This window comes from Alligator sinensis, unplaced genomic scaffold, assembly GCF_000455745.1.
Source record: "Alligator sinensis unplaced genomic scaffold, ASM45574v1 scaffold895_1, whole genome shotgun sequence".
NCBI classification, from domain to species: Eukaryota; Metazoa; Chordata; order Crocodylia; family Alligatoridae; genus Alligator; species Alligator sinensis.
This window is the reverse complement of record NW_005842149.1, coordinates 2,135,314-2,155,967: the sequence shown is the minus strand read 5'-3', so window position 1 is coordinate 2,155,967 and position 20,654 is coordinate 2,135,314. Positions and strand designations below refer to the sequence as shown.

The 20,654-nt window shown below is 43.5% G+C and overlaps 1 protein-coding gene across 1 annotated transcript in view; it reads right to left on the bottom strand.

The window, feature by feature from the left end:
* The window catches only part of SNTB1 (syntrophin beta 1), a gene marked incomplete at its 5' end in the record, with an annotated part of 186,964 nt that overhangs the window by 25,895 nt on the left and 140,415 nt on the right, over positions 1 to 20,654 (bottom strand). The window contains one exon of the mRNA XM_006025473.3: positions 3,446 to 3,585. Coding sequence (XP_006025535.1) covers positions 3,446 to 3,585 — 140 coding nt within the window. The remainder of the gene's footprint in view (positions 1 to 3,445; positions 3,586 to 20,654) is intronic.

Below are 20,654 nucleotides of genomic sequence, written 5' to 3'. Positions count from 1 at the left end.
CCAGCCATTTTGAAGTGCGGGGATGCTGATACATGAGATGCGGAGGCTGGCTGGGGCGTGCTAATTAGCACACTCCAGCAGACTCGATTAATTGAGTCTGTTCCAATGCGCTGTAATTACAGAGCATCAGAGAAATCTCTCTGCATGTGTACAGTCATCCTTAGGTTCCCAAATTACTTTGGAAATGGAGTTTAGTTTCATTTGAAAAATTTCCCTGGATCTAGGGGGGGAAATTTCCATGAAGATGGTTTTTGCCAGTTAAGCAGATCTATTTTTGGGGGGAGGAGAGCTCAGACAGGGCATAAGCAGAGCACTGACTCTGTGGCTGAGGGTTTGAAGAAAAATAAACAAGGGAAAGTAATAAAGAAATATGAAATACTTCATTGGCATATCATAGTTCATCAGCAGCAAAATAAGCATTGCATTCCAAGTACTAAACGGAAAATCCAAGAAACTGAAATGCTACTTTTAGTCCCTCAAGCAGGTACAGCAAGGACACCAATGATGAAGGTTCCCCTCGTTGTCCTGCCAACATGACTCAATGTGCCTGTGATTAATCATACTCTCAAATTAAGTGGAATAGTCTAGCCATCCCTCTTGATTTAGATGAATAATGTGGACTTTTGTGCAGTTCACAGCATGTAACATCACATGCCAGCAATAATGACACTAAACTGTCTCCAGTCTGTCTCCTGGGCAAGGATTTTTCCTGTTGTGTATCACGCTCAATGCACTGCAGTAATACCAATATGCTGGTAAGATACAAATCTCACAAGCAGAGGAAACAAAAAATGAAAAAAAGGCTCCATATGAAGTATGTGTTTTGTAACTCTCGATTTTTGTAAGCCCCATCTGGAAGCACAGATCATTTTTGGTATCACTTAATGCATGGTCTGTTGTCCTCATTGTTCATGTTTTCTAAAAGTTTTGTCTGGGAACATGGACAAAGGTTAAATCTGACTTCCACATTTCAAGTTCCACTTCAGCTTTCTCAGCTGTGCACTGCCCCCTTCCAGGACTACATCAAAAGTTTCTGACATCCTCCACAAATGAAGATATTGCAACGGGATGTGATATGTCATCCCAAGAGTGGCCCAGTCATCCAGATGCAATGCTATGGTCTTGTTAGACATTATCACACGCTTATGAAATGCTTCACTCTTGCCACATACCCTGGACTAGGCACAGGGCCAGAGCCTGGTGACACCATATCAGTACATCATGAAGCTCTAACAGGCTCTTGCTGCAACCTCTTATCCAGTTTTAAACAGGAAATCTAATACTGCAGGCAAATGCAATAAAAGGACAGTAGTTTAAGTGACTTGAGGCAGCTTGAGATCACGCGCTTGCCTGTGTTTTGTAACACAAAGCGTGATCACCTTACTTTATGCTAACACTGGCAAATGAGGATGAAAGTTATTTCTTTCTAAGGCTGTCTGAAAGTCTATTGTGTATACACAGACTAGTCCAGAATAAACTCTAGTGTGTTTCCACTGATAATCAATTTTCTTTGATTTACTGGGCAAAAAAATCCTAGATCATTAGGAAAAAAAATTGCTGGGGTAAACAAGAAGTACAAGGAACTAATGAGCTTGCAACTGATGGCACCACTATTTTTGCCTGGCTGGTACCGGCCTGGCTGAACAGAAGGGTATTGAGAAATAATCCCATACAGACTCGGAGCACGACAGAGACAATAAGAGCAGCAGTTCTTTCACCAGTTCAAGACCATTCTGGCAGACAAACATGATGTGAGCTAGTGTCAAAAACCATAGATAATGCTCAGTGTATGAAACAAATGCAGAATACTTCTCCATAGCTTGAGGCTCTGTACATGTGTGGTGAAAAAAAAAATGAAGCCAAAGTGGCTGATACTTATAGGTCTGATGGTTTCGCTTCTAGATGCAACTTCACCATACATTACACAAGCCAATTTCTGAGATCTAGGACAGCATGAAGTATGTAGCACAACTGGAAAATACTTCAGACAACGAAGAAAAACAATGAGGGGACAAAAGTGTGCACTTGTGCTCTGCGTGTTACCTGAGCAATCGTTTTTCGAATGACAACTACTAGTGACAGTATTGTTGGGATGATTTTGAGAGTGGTCAAGCACAGGAACAGGCTACATACAGAGGTTACAGAATCTCCATCCCTGGAGATTTTCAAGAGCAGTTTAGACAGATACTTAACTTTAATGGTTTAATAGGGTGATCTTGCCCTGAGGACAGAATTGACTAGATGACTTCATGAGGCCCCTTCTAGCCCTATTTTCCTATGAACCTAAGTATGGAACTATTTCATTCAATCCCTTCTTTCCTTCCACCTCATTCAGTTAAACACGTTGCATTTCTATTGTGCTTGTCCACATTCTGGACACAAAGGATAATGGAGACCAAACTCCTATCCATGCCTTAATGGTGATTTTCTCTCAGCAGGTCTCACTGTTTTAAACTAGCAAGTAGACTACTTAACTTATTCTTAAAAATAATGTAAAAATCAAAGCACTATTTGCATGTAATTAACTAAAGCAGGCAAGTTTAGGAACATTTATATAGTGATTCTACTAATTTAAGACATTTCTAGTGATTCATTAGTAGAGGTGGAGAGTCTGGGGGGACTAACTTCAGATATTTTGAAGGGGCCTGATTTTCAGAAGCTGGGTACTTGGTACTTACTAAAAATCAAACACTTTGAAAGGTGCCTCAGATTGAATATTCAAAATCACTAGTCACCACTGAAAAACCTATACAGATTGACTTCTCATTATTGCACATGAAAAAGTACTGCATTCATAAAATTAACAATTTGAGCACACAACCCATTCACTGTTATTTGTTTGTTTTAATTAAAGAGAACATTTTAGCAACACCCTTTGTGCACTCCATCCATTGAGATATTTCACCATCTGTCCCTCTGTGTTAGATGGAACTGGATACCCCTGGGTGGGTGAGCCTCCCACCATTCAGCTGTGGAAACACTACTAGGTTTTGTGTTTCCTGCCAAGAGTTGCAATGTGTGACTACATTGACCTCATGGGCAGGAATTTCAGGTGCAGTTCACATAAGCATTCAAAACTTCAGATGCTTATGTCAGGCCCTTGGGCCTGCAAACTGGATTGGAAATTTCACAGACAGAAATGCAGCTTTTTTCAGATTTCCAGTACTTCTTCTTCCACTCTGCAACCAAACTCAAAGTCAAAGATTCACCTAAGCCTAACAGCCTGGCGCAGTTAAGGCATACCAGTTCTGTAGCCTGTGGCACATAAGGGAATGACGTGGCTGGCACCATGCCAGATGCCGCTGATTCTGCAGCCTGAATGACCAGGTCCACATTTTCATCTGGGTTAGGGTCCTTGGCAGTCTAAAGTAGGACTTCAACTCATGCCCACAGCACTGACTCAGCCACTTGCAGCAACAACTGAAATGCAAAAATATTAAGCTACCTGGTTGCTAGCAGGGGGTAGGTATGAAGAGGGCTGAACCAAGCTTCCTTCATTCGTGGCATGCTCTCATATATTAAAAGGTCCTTCTCAGTCAGGACAACTAGTGCTGGTTTCCAGTGCTTCTCATTCTCTCCTGGCACCTAAAAGAGAATACAGTTTCAATGAGACGCTGCATGAGGAAGAGTGCAAGAGGCAGGGGCTTGCACCCTGCAACCGCAGAGGCCACCAGCGTGGGCAAGTCAAGTTCTGGCTGAAAAGACTAATAAGGAAACAACAGCTTTACTATTTTGGGGCTCTGAAACTTCTGCCTCCTTAATAATATCCTGATTTTTTCACTAGATGCAGCAGAATCAATTTAAGTGTAAGAAGATCAACAAATATCTGTTGCTGTCATTAATATTCAAATTTGCATCTTTATATCCTTCACTCAGTATGGGCTATTATAAAAGTGAAACAAATGGAAGAAAAGTCAGACAGCACTGGCTTTTGTATCTAATGGGATATGTTATCTTTGAATAAGTAGCTACAATAAATTGAAAATATACTGTAGGAAACACTCCTCAATTTCTGGCATGGGGAGGTAGGAAAGACTGGATATAATCTGGTGACCTTTCTCTAATTTCTGTCCTTATTATGAACCTGCTCCTGCATTCATGTATGATCAAGAGTGAAACTCTGGCTCTATGGAAGTTAATGGCAAAACTCCAATTTATTTTAATGGAGATAAAGCCTTATTATCATGCACTAAAAATAGCCGTATGTTGCTTGTTATGTTAGCAAGAAACATACGCAACAGTGATTCAAGGTTCACACCCAATATTTTAAATGGCAAATACTAGTGATGAAATCAACTAATTGAAACTCATAATCTGTATGTTAGCTCTTCCTGCAACAACACTGATAAAAAAGTTTAGGTTTTATATTGACAAGAATCTCTCAAAAATGTGAATTTAATTACAAATTGTATCTCATGTTCAGACTGGACAATTTACTTTCAGTAGTCTTAGGGTATATACAACCATTAGATTTATATCGGCCTAACCAAGGTTAGGTCAATTTAAATTCCCATCTGTGAAGGTTTTCACAGTGGTTAAAATCAGGCAAGAAATGGTACACCCAGAAATTAGTTCACCCGAATACACACTAACTTAGATTGAGATCAGATTAAATTAATCTGATCTAAGAAAGGGTTAACCCAACCTAAGAAAGAGTTAACCTGATCTCACTAATGCCTGTGCAGTCCTGGGAAATCCCAGCGGCTTGCCCCAGCCCCAAGGCTGCGCTATTCCCACCCCTCAACCCTGACCACACTATTTTTAGCCCTCCAACCCCTTCCCTGCCAAAAATGCAGCAACCACCCTCCGCCCTGCTCCTCCTTCCACCCCAGTTACTTACTCTAATTTCCCCATGCAGCTTCCAGAAGTGGCGAATGCATGTAACATGGCACTCCTAGGAGCAGCAAACATCTGCTTCCAGTTTAGGTGTAGGTGACTTATTTAAATAAACCCCCTAACACCTAGACTGGGTGTGGTAAACACTTCTTTGCACCCCAAATAAGCCAGCCTGCAGTTCCATGCTTCCAATTCAGCATACCCCACTCCCCCTGCCCCTTCCCCCCCACTCCAAACCATGGTTCAACCTTCTAATTAACAGCTTTTTCCTTTTTCCTTTTCACCATGAACAGTAAGGACAGTTGGTAGCAATGTCCTGACATCACTCACGTATGCTTATTTGAACACAGGCTCCATATGAAAATAAAGTTCAATTTGGAGGAGAACTATTTTCTGTATTATTGTTACTTTGGTGGTGATTTTCCCCTCAAAAATACAGCTTCTTGTTTCAAAGGATCTCCCCCTTAAATTCATAGCTTTTAATGCAGTAGCATACACACACACACCATTGGCTTCTACTCCATGACGGCCGATTGATTTGAGGGCAGGTGACTCTCGTCTCAAAATGGCTTCCCCTCTGCATATAAACCTCAATATTGGAGCATCCCCTTCAATTCGAAGGTAAAAATGTTATTGTGGATGTAGTCTTGAACTGAAACAATGATTCAAAACTCTTCAAAGTATGGAAAAGTTTGAATCAGGTTCCAAAGTCCACTGGTTAAAAGACTGCTACACAGGTTAGATTTCAATTGGAACATAAGATCCCCTTGAATGCCATGAAAATCAAGATCTAGAACCAAATATTGCTGCTCGGGCCATCCTTATCATCATATGAGAGAATCACGTTTTTATGTATTGTCTTAGTTGATTAAATCTAGTGGTATTTTCAAATACGGAGTCTGATTGACATTTCCACTGTCACTGGAGCATTAAAGAATCTTAACCTGAGTGTAAATGTGAAAGGGTCTTAGGTTAAATGAGACTCAGGCCTTTGATTTTCATGGACAAGTGTAACAGGGAACCCAAACCCTCTTACTCAGGCACAATGGAAAGAGTGGCGTATGCTTTTTGGAAGCCGGGTTGCAGAGACTCACAGCGGAAACAGGATTCAGAGAGCAACCTGCAAGGGATGCAAGGCCATAGGTGAATTAACAGATGGGCCAGCTGGGCCTGGGCCCAAGGGCTACTTCCAATCAGGGCCCCCCAGGATCCTCATCAGTGGGGAAACAAAAGCTGTGGTTTTGGGGAGACAAAAGCGGGGAGTGGGGAGACAAAAGTGGTGCCAAGTTTAGCGCAGGGGCTTTTGCTTTCCTGCAAGCTGGATGTAGGATGGGGTTGGGGGGCAGGGTCAGGACTGGGCCAGGCCAGGAGTGCTGCGCCATGCCTAGGGGTGGGGGCTGGGCCAGGTGTGCCATGCCATGCCTCGGGGGAGGAGGGGGGTGCACTGCATCTTTGCAGGCAGGTGAGCAGCAGCGCTGGAGGCGCTTTGGAGGGGGGGGTACAGCCCTCCCAAAATTCACCTTAGCCCCTGCATAGCCACCTGCCCACAGAGGTGCGGTGCTCCCAGCCCAGCTGTGTGCATCTACGTGGCCACATGGGACACAGCTAGGTACAGAAGGAGAGAGAGTGAGGAGGAGAGTCCCAAAAGAGGGCAGATGGGGAATTGGCAGCAAGGTGTGGGCATGGCTAAGAGGGCAGTAAGAAAGCCAGGATAATAGCCTCCCTCCAAATACATTGTTTACCATGGGAGGCAAGAAAAAGGAGGTGGAGTAGGTTGGGGTTACAGTGACCACCTGTCCCTAATTAGGCAGGACATTCCTGCAATGGGCACCTCATGTCCTGGTCTCAGACTGCGTGACTGTGGGACAGTGGGTTTCCCCTTGCAAGCTGGCAGTGCTCCAGCCTGCAAGGGGCTGCTAGGAGCGGGGGGCAGGGGGCGCCACATGCAAATGCACACACATGCACCTGGCTGGAAACACAGCCAGGCACCCAGGAGACCAGCTCCCTACAGGTAAGTTTATGAGCGGGGAGGGATAAGGAAGACTGGAGGGGGCAGCAGATTGAGACCCCCATGGTGAGAGAGGGAGTGGGTCAGAGGATGGGGACTCTGCCCAGTCAGGGCATGAAGCAGCATGGAGCCATGGGTGGTTCGTCCAGGGGGTGGGGAGCATGTGCCCCCCCCCACCCAGATTTGTGTGCGGGGTGGGGGAGGATGAGGGCTGCCTGCTGTGGGCTCAGGGCTCCCCAGCCCCCAGGGGCCTCTCACTGGCTGTGCCACCATGGCTTGGCACCCCCCTGGCAGCAATGCAAGTAGTGGCAGCATTGAGTTGCGCTCCCTGCTGCTGCTGGGCAGGCAGGAGGTACACAGCTGGTGCAGGGCTCCTGATGGAAAGGCAGCATGGTGGGGAGCCCTGAGCCTGCAACGGGCAGCCTGCATCCACCCCCCCCTCTACTTGCTTGGTTCTGGTCTGGCTGTGCTGGCAGTAGTAGCAATGGCAGGGAAAGGCTGGGGAAGGCAGACCCTTTTGAAAAGGTGGTCACCCTAGCTGGGGTAGTACTGACAAGTAAGGGCAAGGATGAAAGCCCACCCTTGTCACAAGTTTACCAAATTTTTTCTTCTTTCCAGATTAAGATATTATATGACATTTATATTAGATAATATTATATGACAATGTGTTCACAACTGTACCACATTGTCATATAATGCAAAGGTTGCAGAAAAATACTAGGTATCAAATTCAGTGAAACTAAAACAAACACTGAAATTCATCAGTCTTCAAGAATTCCTTATCTTCGAATTTGGGTGAAATAGAAAAGATAGAAAAGGATGGAATACATTTTTAGGATGACGCCAAGACATCTGCCATGCAAATGTCCCACTGGGTAAACTGGAACCACATAAAAGGCGCTGACCAAAAAAATCCCTCCAGCCAAAAAAATACTTGAGAGAGGAAAACCTCTGGGGACTTAATACAGAGGACATGCAAAACCCAGCCCAGGAAAGACAGGAATGGCAGAGCCGTGTTCAAGGAGTTTTTGATGTTACAGGATGGAATCAGAATCAGACTGTGCTTGAACCGGCAACTTTAGAGACCAGCCAGAAACCTGTAAGGTCCCCAGGCCCACAGACAAGCTCACAACTCCAGCACCCAAATCCCACAAATTTCCCCAAGTTTGGCTCCAATCAGATTTCAGACTCAGACTATCTGTTAAAAAAAAAACAAAACCCCCAAACGAAGCATGTTTCCCACTCAAATTATATGTATCAATTTTTAGGCTCCTTTAGAAATAGTTAGTTTCTCACTAGGCATTCATGACTCTTTTAATTAAAAGGAAATGCAGCCTAAACTGATTCAAGGTTCATCAGTGAATTGGTTTGAGAAGAGCCTTTATATTTATTTATAATTTTCTTGCTGTGATAGTCTCTTGAGATGCAACATCTCATTTTCATGTTGGTCCCTGGAGGCAACAGCCATTCAATTAATCCAGTCACGCAAGCATACAAATCTCAAAGCGTTCATATAAAAGTGCAAAACACAAACTCACCAGTCATCAAGATAGCATCATCAACCAATTAACCACAGGTATTAACAAAATACACTACAGCATGGCTGTCTAGCTACCACGAGGCCAGGAGCTACAAGACCCGTGAGAGAGCCCCAGCCACCCAAGCTGCACAGCCCATGGATGCCCTTTCCCCACCACACTGCTTTCTTTCCCTGCTTCCCCCCCCCCCCCCCCCCCCCATGCGCTTCTGTGCAGACTCATCTGGTACACCACAAGCCCATGACCTCTCCCACCCTGCCACTGCATGCCCGCACCCCCCTTCTACACCATGCAGGTGCATTCCCCACTGCACTGCACCCCGGCAATCCTTCCCCCACTGTTGCACCATGTGCTTGAGCCCCCCCCTCCCCCACTGTGCACCACAGCCTCATCCTCAGCTCCCCCGCACTGCTGTGCAGCACCACCCCTGGGGCAGGGGGAAAATAGCTGCTGGAGGAGGGATGCAGAGCCCAGAGACTCAGGCTCCTCTTGCAGCAAGAGAGAGGGGGAAGTAGCAGTTGGGCAGAAGCCTGAAAACCATGGTTTAACCCCTCACAGGCCTGATGTGGTCAGTGGGCTGCCAGATGAACCACCTGACATTTGTAAATCCTACCGTTTAATTTTTAATGACTGGTAACCCCCGCTTAGTGCTCTTAATTGGTTCCCCCAAAAAATGAGCATTAGGCAAAACCAAAAGTTTTTGATGAACCAAGATGGCGATCATGAACATTGTAACAAAACTCGCTGAGCACTAAGTGGAATCAGGTACGAATGTAAAATGAGCGCTATAGTGAAACAGTGCTAAGCAAAACAACGTTAAGCAGGGGTTGCCTGTAAAATGTGAACAGAAGAATATTCACCCCTTGTAAGTAAATAGAGTACAGCTCATGCAGAGCAGATAAAATGTTTGCTTTCACCATGAGGCTGTTAAAATAGTCCCCAAAACAAACTAGTGCCCAATTGCTCATTCCAAAGCCTCCCAACCAGACTCACTGCTAGCATAAGCTCATGAAGTTTCACCGAAGTCAGTGAAGTCACTCCTGTTACCAGTGTAAATTTATCCTTTGAAATTCGAAAGACTTTGAGATGACTGACCAAGCAGAAGGTTTTTGACCACTCTAGGCCATTTATAGGTAGGAGTCTACCCAACTCAAGGGGGCAGCCAGCCGATATAGTGGGCAGATCGCAGGGCCAGCTGCCATCTTCATGGGCTTATTGCAGCAAGGCCTCCCACACCTCTGATTGGTCAAGGGTTCCTAATAGCCCTGCCCTTGCTGCTATTGGTTGAGGGCCGTCCGTCATGCAGCCCTGCCCTTGCCACTGATTGGTGGAGGGGCAGGACCGCATGACAGGAAGCCTTCTCAGCCAATCAGCAGTAAGGGGTGAGGCAACAGCCATCTTGGGCTTCCCTTCATGCCAGTAGCTCCCCTCCCCTCTTTGTCCCCCAGCAGGCTGTGCAGCCAGACCTCAGCAGGCATTTTATTTTATTTTCAGTCTGGTTTTTTTTGTGGAATTCACAAGTATTGCCCAATTTCACAGGCAATGCCAGATTTCACGATTTCCACGAAATCCGTGAAACTGTGATTTGAGTAGGTCCCTCTTTATAGGTTTCATGTATGAACAAACTCAAAAAAGAAAAGCACGAAGTGAGTGTTTTTCTCTACTTACAATCTCAGTGCTGACTTTACAGTGGTTGTTAGTAATATTGTTCATTTTTGCCTTTACAAAACTAGAAGAGGACCTGGAAGACAAACATGTGTGATAGGTTTAAACATAGGAAGTGTCCTATTAACTTAGCATGAACAATGGTATATGCAAGTTAAACTAATTTAGATTAAAGTATACTATGCTTGAGCCAGAGTCTTCACCAGGCATTTTGGCACCTGGTGCAGGTCACGTGCAGAGCACCACCCTACATGCTATGACTCAACATTACTTACATTTGCTTTGCCACCTACCATGCAAGGCTACCTGATGCCACTGCACTGCTGGCACCACCCTTGCTACAGTACTAGCTTGATTCCTATCTATCCTTACACAGTTTTGCAGTGATTGGGCATAAAGTTAGTCCTTCCACTATGCTGAGCAAAAGGGTTTCTTTAGGTAAACTCCAATGTCAATTCTAGTCTCCTCAGATAGGGACAAAGGTATGATCCAATAACCACCAACTCTCAACATCCACAGAACTAGCACCGTGCAGCTCGACCCCCTGTTATGAAGCATCAGTTATAACAGTGCCTCCACATTACCTCTCCCTTTACCAAGGGCTGTGCTGTAACAGAGTCCCTAAGAACTTTCTCCTGCACTAAAGTACACGTGTAAGTCATGTGAGTTGTCCTACTGGTTTCGTTGGGACCATCTGCATGCGCGGACATTGTAACTTGTAGGTCTGGGCCTAAAAGTGTAACAACCCTTCTCCCCCACCCAATCTAGAACAAACATAAACCAGTATTTCAAAGGGTATTTTCCATTATTACAAGGAAAAATGTCCTTTGAAACGCAACATACCTTTATTACCTTTTCGATTTTTGCTTACATACTTTGAGTCTCACAGTTAACTGGTGTAAAGGGAGATGATTCGAAGGGATGGTTTAGTTAAGCTGTACCTCCTTGGATCAGCTCTGGCCCCTTATTCTTTCATCCTCCAGGTTATTTTATGTTCTGGTGAGTCTTTTTCTTTTTAAATTTGAGTTATTTCTCTATTTCAGGTTGTCAGGAACAGATGAAAGAGTACTTTTAATCTGTGAGGCTCACAGATAATTAAATTAGAGTCCTTGGACTATTTTAGAAAGCTATTTTATATTTTCATTAACTCAAAAGGGCCATTTCAATTACTTTCCCTGTTTGGTAAACAAATTATCTATTACCAGCAGACTTCATTTCAGCAAACATCCAAGATGTGGCCTTTAAGAGGACTACTGTTACAGTAGCAGGTTACCTTTACAGAAAGTGGTTTAGAAAAGGCAGAGGTTATGGTATTACTTCATCTGGAGCCCAAGGTGACATAACAAGAAAAAGAACTTTCTCAAAACTTTCTTTCACGTAACTTTGTTAGATGCTGGCATATATTCTACTGCAGGGTTTTTTTGTCCTTTTCTTTGATTTCTGATGAACAATTCCATCCACCTTCAGAACAAATTTGACTCACTGACAGAAAGCTGCCTGTCACTTTTTGAAAGCAACAGCTGCAGCTGGACAGTATTTAGATGGCTGAAGCAAAATGATTGCAACACAGAAGGTCTAGTAAGGTAAATCATGCCAAGCAATGTTCATATTCACAGAAGCTAATTTGATTCAAGGTAAATTTCAGTACAAGAGTGGGTGGAACAGACAGCCATAAGCAGGGACAGATATCAACACCTCCCACGCAACATGCGGAAGGGTTGCATTTTACTTCTGAACTTTGTCGTTTTAAACAGGAAATCATCTGAGCAATGTTTACAGAGAAAACTAATAAAAATGTGTCTTTTTTCATCCCTCTCTGTTCCTGATCCCAATGGCAGCACAAAGAAGGCTTGTGCCATTATCAGATTTGGATTACAGTCAATGCAGACAAAATTCCCCAAAGGGCACAATATTACATCCTGTGAGTATCTAACAAGAATAAGTGATGCAAAAAAAATGTGATTACACATGCACATTTGCAATGCTGATTTCTGTGCTGACAGCGTGAACTGAGAGGCAGATACCAGGGATAGGAGCCTAAACAAATGTGCCAAGTGTCACAAATATCAGCAGCATTCAAATCTTGGCAAATACCCCAAGTGGAGCCAGGAGACATTAAGGAAAGGAACACCGGGAAAATGGCACTGGTGACTAGAAATGGGAACAGGTATGTGCAGAGGGCATAAACCTATGATTTAGATTTATTTTAAAAAAATCATTTAACTTTGGGCTCATCAAGCAAAATTGGCATTCAATCAGGTCATTGCTGGATCCTCCTAATTACACTTGATACTATGGTGCAGGGTGCGGTTTACATCAGTAACTCATCATGTGCATTCAAGGGGTGTGCACAGGCATAGTTATACCTACCCTATATTAGACAGGGTTGTGCATATTATGAGTATCATTCTCCTGGAGGTAAAAAGGTCTTTTCAAACAGAAAGTTTTGCAGCATTTTTTGTTGGGTCCTATACCATTTTGGAGAGTCTATCTATGCACACCTCACCTGTTTGATATTAGGGACTGTCAGGCTGAAAATTATGCTTTGAAAGTAGGACGGCTAAAACAGACAGGAGCTGACAGAAGAAATGCTTGCACCTAATAATGCTAGCAATGGAAGGCTGTTAAGCTTTCATTATTAACCATTTAGAGCAAGAAGTCTTTGGAGTGCACACAAACTGGAACCGAGTAGCCAGTAAGCTCCTGTAGGAGCTGGGCGGGGAGCAGCGCTAGTCACAGAACCTAAGCAACTGAACTGCAGTGAGCTCTCAGAGGGATGAAAGAACAAGAATAAAGTTTGTCTAGGACCCTAGAGCAAAACATGGTACCTGGCTTCTGTCCAGGACACTTTCTCTTACCAGAGGGTAAAAGCATGCACAGAGACACTTGGCACAGAGCAGTTGATGGGCCATAAAGCCCTTTCTCATTTTACACTTGAGGTTTTTTTGTATGCTGAATGAGGCATGCAAGGGAAGATGAGGCTTGTATGTTAAAGGTAAACCTGCCACTGCCACGTGCCTGTTCAAGAACTATTTCAATCTGGCTCAGCGTTTACCCAACTGTGGGAAAAAGTAATAATCAAGACATAAGAATCATAGGAAAACAGGGCTAGAAGAGACTTCACAAGGCCATCTCGTCCTGCCCTGCTCAAGACAGAATCATCCCTGACCAAACCATCCCAGCCAAGTGTCTGTTTCACCTGTTCTTGAAATCTTCCAGGGATGGAGATTCCAAAATTTCTCCAGGGAGCCTGTTCCAATGCTAGACCACCTGAATAGTCAGAAAGTTCCTTCTAATCTCCAACCTAAATTTCCCCTCTTGCAGCTTGAGGCCATTGCTCCTAGTCCTGTCCCCTACAGCTATAGAGAAAAGCCCATCTCCATCCTCTCTGTAATCACCCTTTAAGTATTTGAAAACTGTTATCATATCCCCCCCTCAGTTTTCTCCAGACTAAATAACTCTCATTCTTTCAGCCTCTCTTCATAAGTTATGCCTTCTATGCCCGTAATTATTTTTGGTGTTCTCCGTTGTATTCTTTCCAAACTGTTCACACTCTTGAAGCGGGGCCCCAAAACAGAACACAGTTCTTCAGGAGAGTGCCAAATTACCAGTGCCAAATAGAGCGGGAGAATCGCTTCTCTTAATTTGCAGGTGACAACTCAGAATGCTGTTGGCTTTTTTTGCAACAAAAACACTGTTGGCTCATATCCAGTGTATGGGGAACTGTAACCTTGAGGTCCTTCTCTGCAGTACTGCGACCACTCATTCCCCAGACTATATCCATGCAAGCAATTATTCTGCATCAAGTTGCACTTATCTTTGTTGAATCTCATCTGATTAGTTGTGGACCATTTCTCTAGTCTATCCAGGTCACTCTGGATCTCAGCCCCGCCCTTCAGAGTATCTGCACCTCCACCTAACTTGGTGTATTCCACAAATTTGCTAAGCATACACTTGATTCCATCATCCAAATCATTAATGAAGATATTAAACAGATATTAATATCAGCTCCTGGACAGATCCTTGGAGAACCCCACTTGATACCTCCTTGCAACTAGCCATTGAGGACTACCAGTTGAGTACGATGATTCAACCAGTTATGTATCCACCTTACTTTCATCTGGTCTGTAGCTCCTTAGCATGTTAATGAGAATGTCATGACAGACAGTGTCAAAAGCCTTGCTAAGTTGAGGTGTATATTACATCCACTGCTCTCCCCCCACCCATAGAGACTGTCACCTTATCATAGAAAGAAATCAGGTTGATCAGGCATGACTTGCTCTTGGTGACTCCATGCTGGCTGTCCCTGATGACCTCATTCTCCTCTAAAGTGCTTCACAGTTGATTCCTTGAGGATCTACTCCATGATATTTCTAGGTATAGAGGTCAGGCTGACTGGTCTGTAATTCCCATGATCCTCCTTCTTCCCTTTCTTAAAGACAGGCACTATTATGTTTGCCCTTTTCCAGTCATCTGGAACCTCACCCAGCCTCCCAACACGTTCTCAAAGAGGATAGTCAGTGGCTCCAGTGCTCCGAAATGGTATAGACAATTCTTTCAGTACCCTGGGGTGTATCTCAGCTGGCCTAGCTGACTCGAAAGCTTTTAGCTTCTCTAAGTAATCCCTAACCTATTCTGCCTTTATGCTATATGCTGTTTGTCTCCTTCCCAATCTTTGCTGCAATTTGTATTTGTCATCTGGTAGCTGCCCCTATTTGTGTAGATTGAAGTAAAAACAGGCATTAAATACTTTGGCCTTCTCTGAATCATCCGTAACTAGATTGCCTTCTGCATTCACTAAGGGATCTATGGTTCCTCTGCTCTTCCTCTTACTTTTGACATACTCGCAGAATCCCTTTTTATTGCCTTCTATGTCCCTTGCCAGCTGCATCTCAAATGGTGCCTTGGCCTTCCTAATTTCCTCCCTGCATGCCTATGTGATACTCTTATACTCTTTCCTAATACTATGACTAAGTTTCTACTCTTTATAGGACTCCTTCTTGAGTTTCAGCTCCCTAGAGAGATAACTGTCTAGCAAAGGCTGGTCTCCTGTTGCACTTCCCATTCTTATGTTGCACTGGGATAGATTGCTCCTGTACCGTTATAGGGCTTTCTTGAAGTACAGCCAGCTCTCCTGAACTCTTTTTCCCCCTCAGACTTGCCTCCCAGGGAATCCTTTCTACCTGGTAGGAGGGTTTGGCCAGGACATCAGTGGCGAGGCCTGCAGTAAGCTACTAGGAGCAACTAGGGGGTCAGAAAAGTGACAGCATAGATTACCCAAGTGTTGGGTTGGAGTCTGGGAAGGAAGGGTGGAGAACACCGGGAACAAATTCCAGGAGAGCAGAGAGAAGAGATCTGAGAAACACAGACAGGGAAACAAGCCAAGATCAGAAACCAGGGTACAGAGAGCTGGTATCAAGTTCCAGGAGAGATCTGAAGTCAGGAAAAGCCAAAGCCAATTCAAGAGCCAGGAGAACCAGCGAGAGAGAGCAATACAGGTGAGGCTTGCCAGAACAGACTGAGGCTGTGTAAAGGTGTATCTGCAGCCTGAGACTGCAGATGTGCTTAAAAGGGGTGAGGGGCACTTTCAGCAGCCAATCTATGTGCAGAGAACTGAAGCAGTCACATTAGCCAGGGATCAGAGGCAGGTGTGATAACTCAAGTTCTTGGCCCAGCTGGGCATGCTTGATCAGAGGCCCCGACGCCTGTTCCCTGAGTTTGTTAAAATCATTTTTCCTGAAGTCCAATGTCCTTATTCTGCTGCTCTCCTTCCTTCCTCCCCTTAGGTTTTTGAACTCTTGTCATTTCACAGTCACTGGTACCCAAGTTATACTCCACCTTCACGTTCTCAACCGGTGCAGGACGTGATAAAGTACTAGATAGATTATAGATGTTAGGGTCGGAAGGGACCTCAATAGATCATCGAGTCCGACCCCCTGCATAGGCAGGAAAGACTGCTGGGTCTAGATGACCCCAGCTAGATGCATATCCAACCTTCTCTTGAAGACCCCCAGGGTAGGGGAGAGCACCACCTCCCTTGGGAGCCTGTTCCAGACCCTGGCCACTCTGACTGTGAAGAAGTTCTTCCTAATGTCCAATCTAAATTTGCTCTCTGCTAGCTTGTGGCCATTATTTCTTGTAACCCCCAGGGATGCCTTGGTGAATAAATACTCCCCAATTCCCTTCTGTGCCCCCGTGATGAACTTATAGGCAGCCACAAGGTCTCCTCTCAACCTTCTCTTGCGGAGGCTGAAGAGGTCCAGGTGCCCCAGTCTCTCCTCGTAGGGCTTGGTCTGCAGGCCCTTAACCATATGAGTGGCCCTTCTCTGGATCCTCTCCAGGTTATCCACATCCCTCTTGAAGTGCGGCGCCCAGAATTGCACGCAGTACTCCAACTGCAGTCTGACCACCGCCCGATAGAGGGGAAGTATCCTTGGATCTATTTGTCATGCATCTGCTGATGCACGATAAAGTGCCATTGGCTTTTCTGATGGCTTCGTCACACTGCCGGCTCATGTTCATCTTGGAGTCCACTAGGACTCCAAGATCCCTTTCCAATTCCGTGCCACCCAGCAGGTCATTCCCTAGGCTGTAGGTGTGCTGGACATTTTTCCTCCCTAGGTGCAGCACTTTGCATTTCTCCTTGTTGAACTGCATTCTGTTGTTTTCTGCCCACTTGTCCAACCTGTCCAGGTCTGCTTGCAGCTGTTCCCTGCCCTCCGGCGTGTCCTGACTTGTGGATGGGATTAGATGCAAAAACCATAGACATTTGGACAAGTGACTTTCTTCTTATCCATGGGCTAATTATGTAGGAAAAGGATCAAGGTTAATCCACTTGACTGGGATAGTTTAGTTAGGGATGATCTTGTTTTGAGGAGGGACTATATGACCTTCTGAAGCCCCTGCCAACCCTAGTTTTCTAAGATTCTCTTAAAGACAGACCGTAAATTCAAATCCATGCCACCACTGACTCATTTACTTACATTTAAATCTCAATTCTATTGATAGACTAGGCTCTATATTAAGTCATAAACCAGTACCTATGCCCCCAGCCATCATGTCTTCTTTTTCAATTTAGTAGAGAAACGGAAGCTGCTAACACCAGGAACACTCTGTCAATCAAGCCAAACCAAAACTGAACACTGTCAGTGGAGTTTCAATTTGAAAACAGCTTGCAGTTTTAAGCAATGGCTCAAACAGATGTAAAATGTCATTCAAAATGACTGTATACTGAAGGCTAGGCAATCATCAGCATCTAAGATAGAATTTACTGGCTTAAATTTGTCTCAAGTTGCATTCATCTTTCTATTTTGCATCATCTTTTCTAATATTCAGTCTCAGAAATGATGGCTCATTGTGACTTGTACCTTTTCACATTGACAGATTTGACTGTAATACTTGAGGGTCATTACAAATCACAAGTGCTGGAACGAAAAATAGCAGGGAACAGCATAAACAGAACAAGTTGTTTCTTTGTCATTGTTATGATGTTTTCTCAAGGACTGCAGTCCTGAACAAAATGATTTGTGTGGCTTCACTCAACATCAATCCAGTTACAGCAGAGCTTCTCAGCCAGGGTGCCATGACACCCTGGGGTGTTTTGAGATCCTTTTAAGGGTGTCACTCAATATTAGTACTGCTAGGTGTGCAAACAACTACACATGCTTTACAAGAAAAACCCAGAGATTTCAAACAGGAATCCACAACATCAGAAATGTTCTGACCTGTTGTGCTCTGAGTTCCTTTCAACAGAAGAACTGCTCTACTATTTTCCATAGCAAAAAAAAATGAGATTAGCTTTTGAAATGGGTTGCCGGTAAATTTGGAAAAGTTACGGAGGGATTCTTTGAGTCTAAAAAATTTGAGACTCATGGAATTGAAGAAATCAAATCAAACCTACCACTGGAGTCAGTATAATAATGGTACAACATTAATTACTCTCCAAAACTGCTGCTAAAATCTTTGTGCTGTGTTATACCAACATGTCTTTTCAATATCCCACATATTTAACAAGAAAAAAATTGAAAGCATGAGATTAAATTATGAGAGTTGTCAACACTGGACTAAGAACTGTCTCAGTTTCTACATCTCATTCAAATGGCATCACCTAATGTAACCCTTGGCTTTGTATGCATTCAGATTCAAGCATTCCACCCACTAAGTCAACACCATGACATCTAGGTTTTTTTAGTGACACCATTTTCTAGGCCTGAGGCTGATGCCGCTTGGTTTATGAATTATGACAAGATCACAGACCAAAAGGCCATGGCTACATTTTAAAAAATTAATCCATTATGTATGACAAAAATGCAACAAATACTGAAAGGCAAGTACTAATAAGAATTAGTAATATTCAACGTAGGTGAATTGCTCGGATGAGAATAAAGACTCTTCTTTTGTTTGCAAGCTATCTATCCTGAGTTTTAAATTAGCTACGCACAGTAAAAATGAATTTAGTGCAGTGCTGCGTTATTTCATCCAGATTATTAAATAACAGATTATCAGGGCTGTCAATCTTTAGACCCAAATCCCATGAATATCAACAAATTTCATGGTATAAGCAATCTAATTTTGAAAGTTCATGCTTTTAACCTATGTTTTAATCCTCTGCTTTTCACACTTTTGCTATATGACCATAGCATTTAATTTTCAAAAAGGACATTCTTACTGAGTACTGATCATCTCTCTGGTAAAATGTTGTAGAGGAATAAAATGAAGTCAATTTCCTGAACTTGTCTAAACAAATTACATGCTATAGCATGTCATTCCTGGGCCTAAGGAACTAAGGTTTCCCATTTAAGTTTAGGAATCATCCCTGACACACGTAATTAATCGTTTCCTAGTAATTACATCACAACTTTTATTTCTGTCTCTGCAAAAACACCCATTTCCAGGGGTTTGGGGTGGTATGGGCACTAAGGTGTACAGTTGACAGCCCAGAGGTTGCAAGTTAGAGGCCATAGCAGAAGCACTCACGGCATGGCCCTGTCAGATCCCAGCAAATCTGCGAATTCTGCTAAATACCTTGTCACAACGACATGGAAAGGATAGATCCATCTTCAGACAGTAATGTGCTTTATAGAATGAGATGCATATGATCTTATAATTGAGCTGCTTGCATTAGTAGTGGAATCTTTACAGCAAATTATACTACAGAGCGAATATCAGCTGGTTACAGAAAGAACTACTGTAACTACAGCAGTCTGAAGATCAACTTTCAAATCACGTCAACATGGAAGACAGATGGGGCTATGCGTCTGAGAATCATCATAAAGTTATGTCACAGGCCAAATTCTATATTCTGTATTCAAAGTTCCCATTTAAGTCAATGGAAACTTTTAGTAAAGACTTCTTACAATTCTACTTTTGCCACAAAAAATATTACAGCTTTGCTAAATTTTTTTTCTAGGCTGTATGGACCTGAACATCTTACATATTTTATTATGCAGCTAGACTAACAGCACTGAATGACAAAAGTGTAAAACTATGCAACTAAAGAATCAGACACTAAATATTTCACTTCCGAATGTGTCTTGGGCATCAGTCACTACCTGCCTTTGGACAGGCTAGCTTTTTTACAGCTCATTTAGAAGCGCAGGGAACAGAACTCCACTCCATATTCCAATAGCAAAGCTGTTTTATATATGCAAGTCCCCTTATTTGCTTTTTTCAGTTCTCTTAACCATATGTTAACTATTCAGGCACAATTAAGTTTTTGACAGAAAACAAGCTCTCATTTTATTCATTTTGCAATTAATTAACACAATTCTATCACTAGAATACACTGAACATAAAAGCTGGCTTGGCACAGCTTTTGCTTTTCTGAGTTTGTGCTTAAAACTAAACATAGCTAGGGATGATCTGCTTGATGCTACTGATCAAAGAAAACTGCTTAGAGATTTGTTTTAGAATAACAGGCAAAGAAACAGGTTGACCCATCCCTAGGAATTGGTAGGGATCAGCACTAAAAGGTCCCGCCCCTCCCATCTCACAAACATGTCTCGCTAAGAAGTCTCCGATTAATTATGGGTGGAAATGGATCAAATCCTAAATCAAAGATTTGTATGTGGGGCAGGGAAGAATGGGATTTAAAAGACAGAAATGGAAGTGAGGGGGAAGAATAAGAAGTAACAGTATTTCCTAGGGTTAACTTGAAAAATATCAGTCCTGATTCTGATAGTATTTACATTAGTTTAATTTCACTGCCTTCAAGAGTTACTCCTAAACAAAAGTAAGTTGAGATCAGGCAATCATACCCAAACTGGACGCACGCCTTGCTGGGGTTATTTGGACCCTGGAGGCCTTCCTGCCCAGAGCAGGGGGTAGACCCGATGATCTCACAAAGTCCCTTTCAGCCCTAAACTTGTGTGAATCTGTGAATACAGGTATCTCTGAGCTAGGTGGGACCCTTCTTGCCTTTCCTTTTTGTGACAGTCTGTAAAGTTACTGGTGCTGCAATCTGTAAATCAGCCCACTTTTCATATCGATTTTGTTGGTTGCAAGTCAATCAGGGTTACAGGTGCCTAACAGACATCAGATGGGGCCTGATCCTTTTTCAGAATTGCTCATGCCTTTGGATCCAATCCTAAACCCACATCCCATTCCTG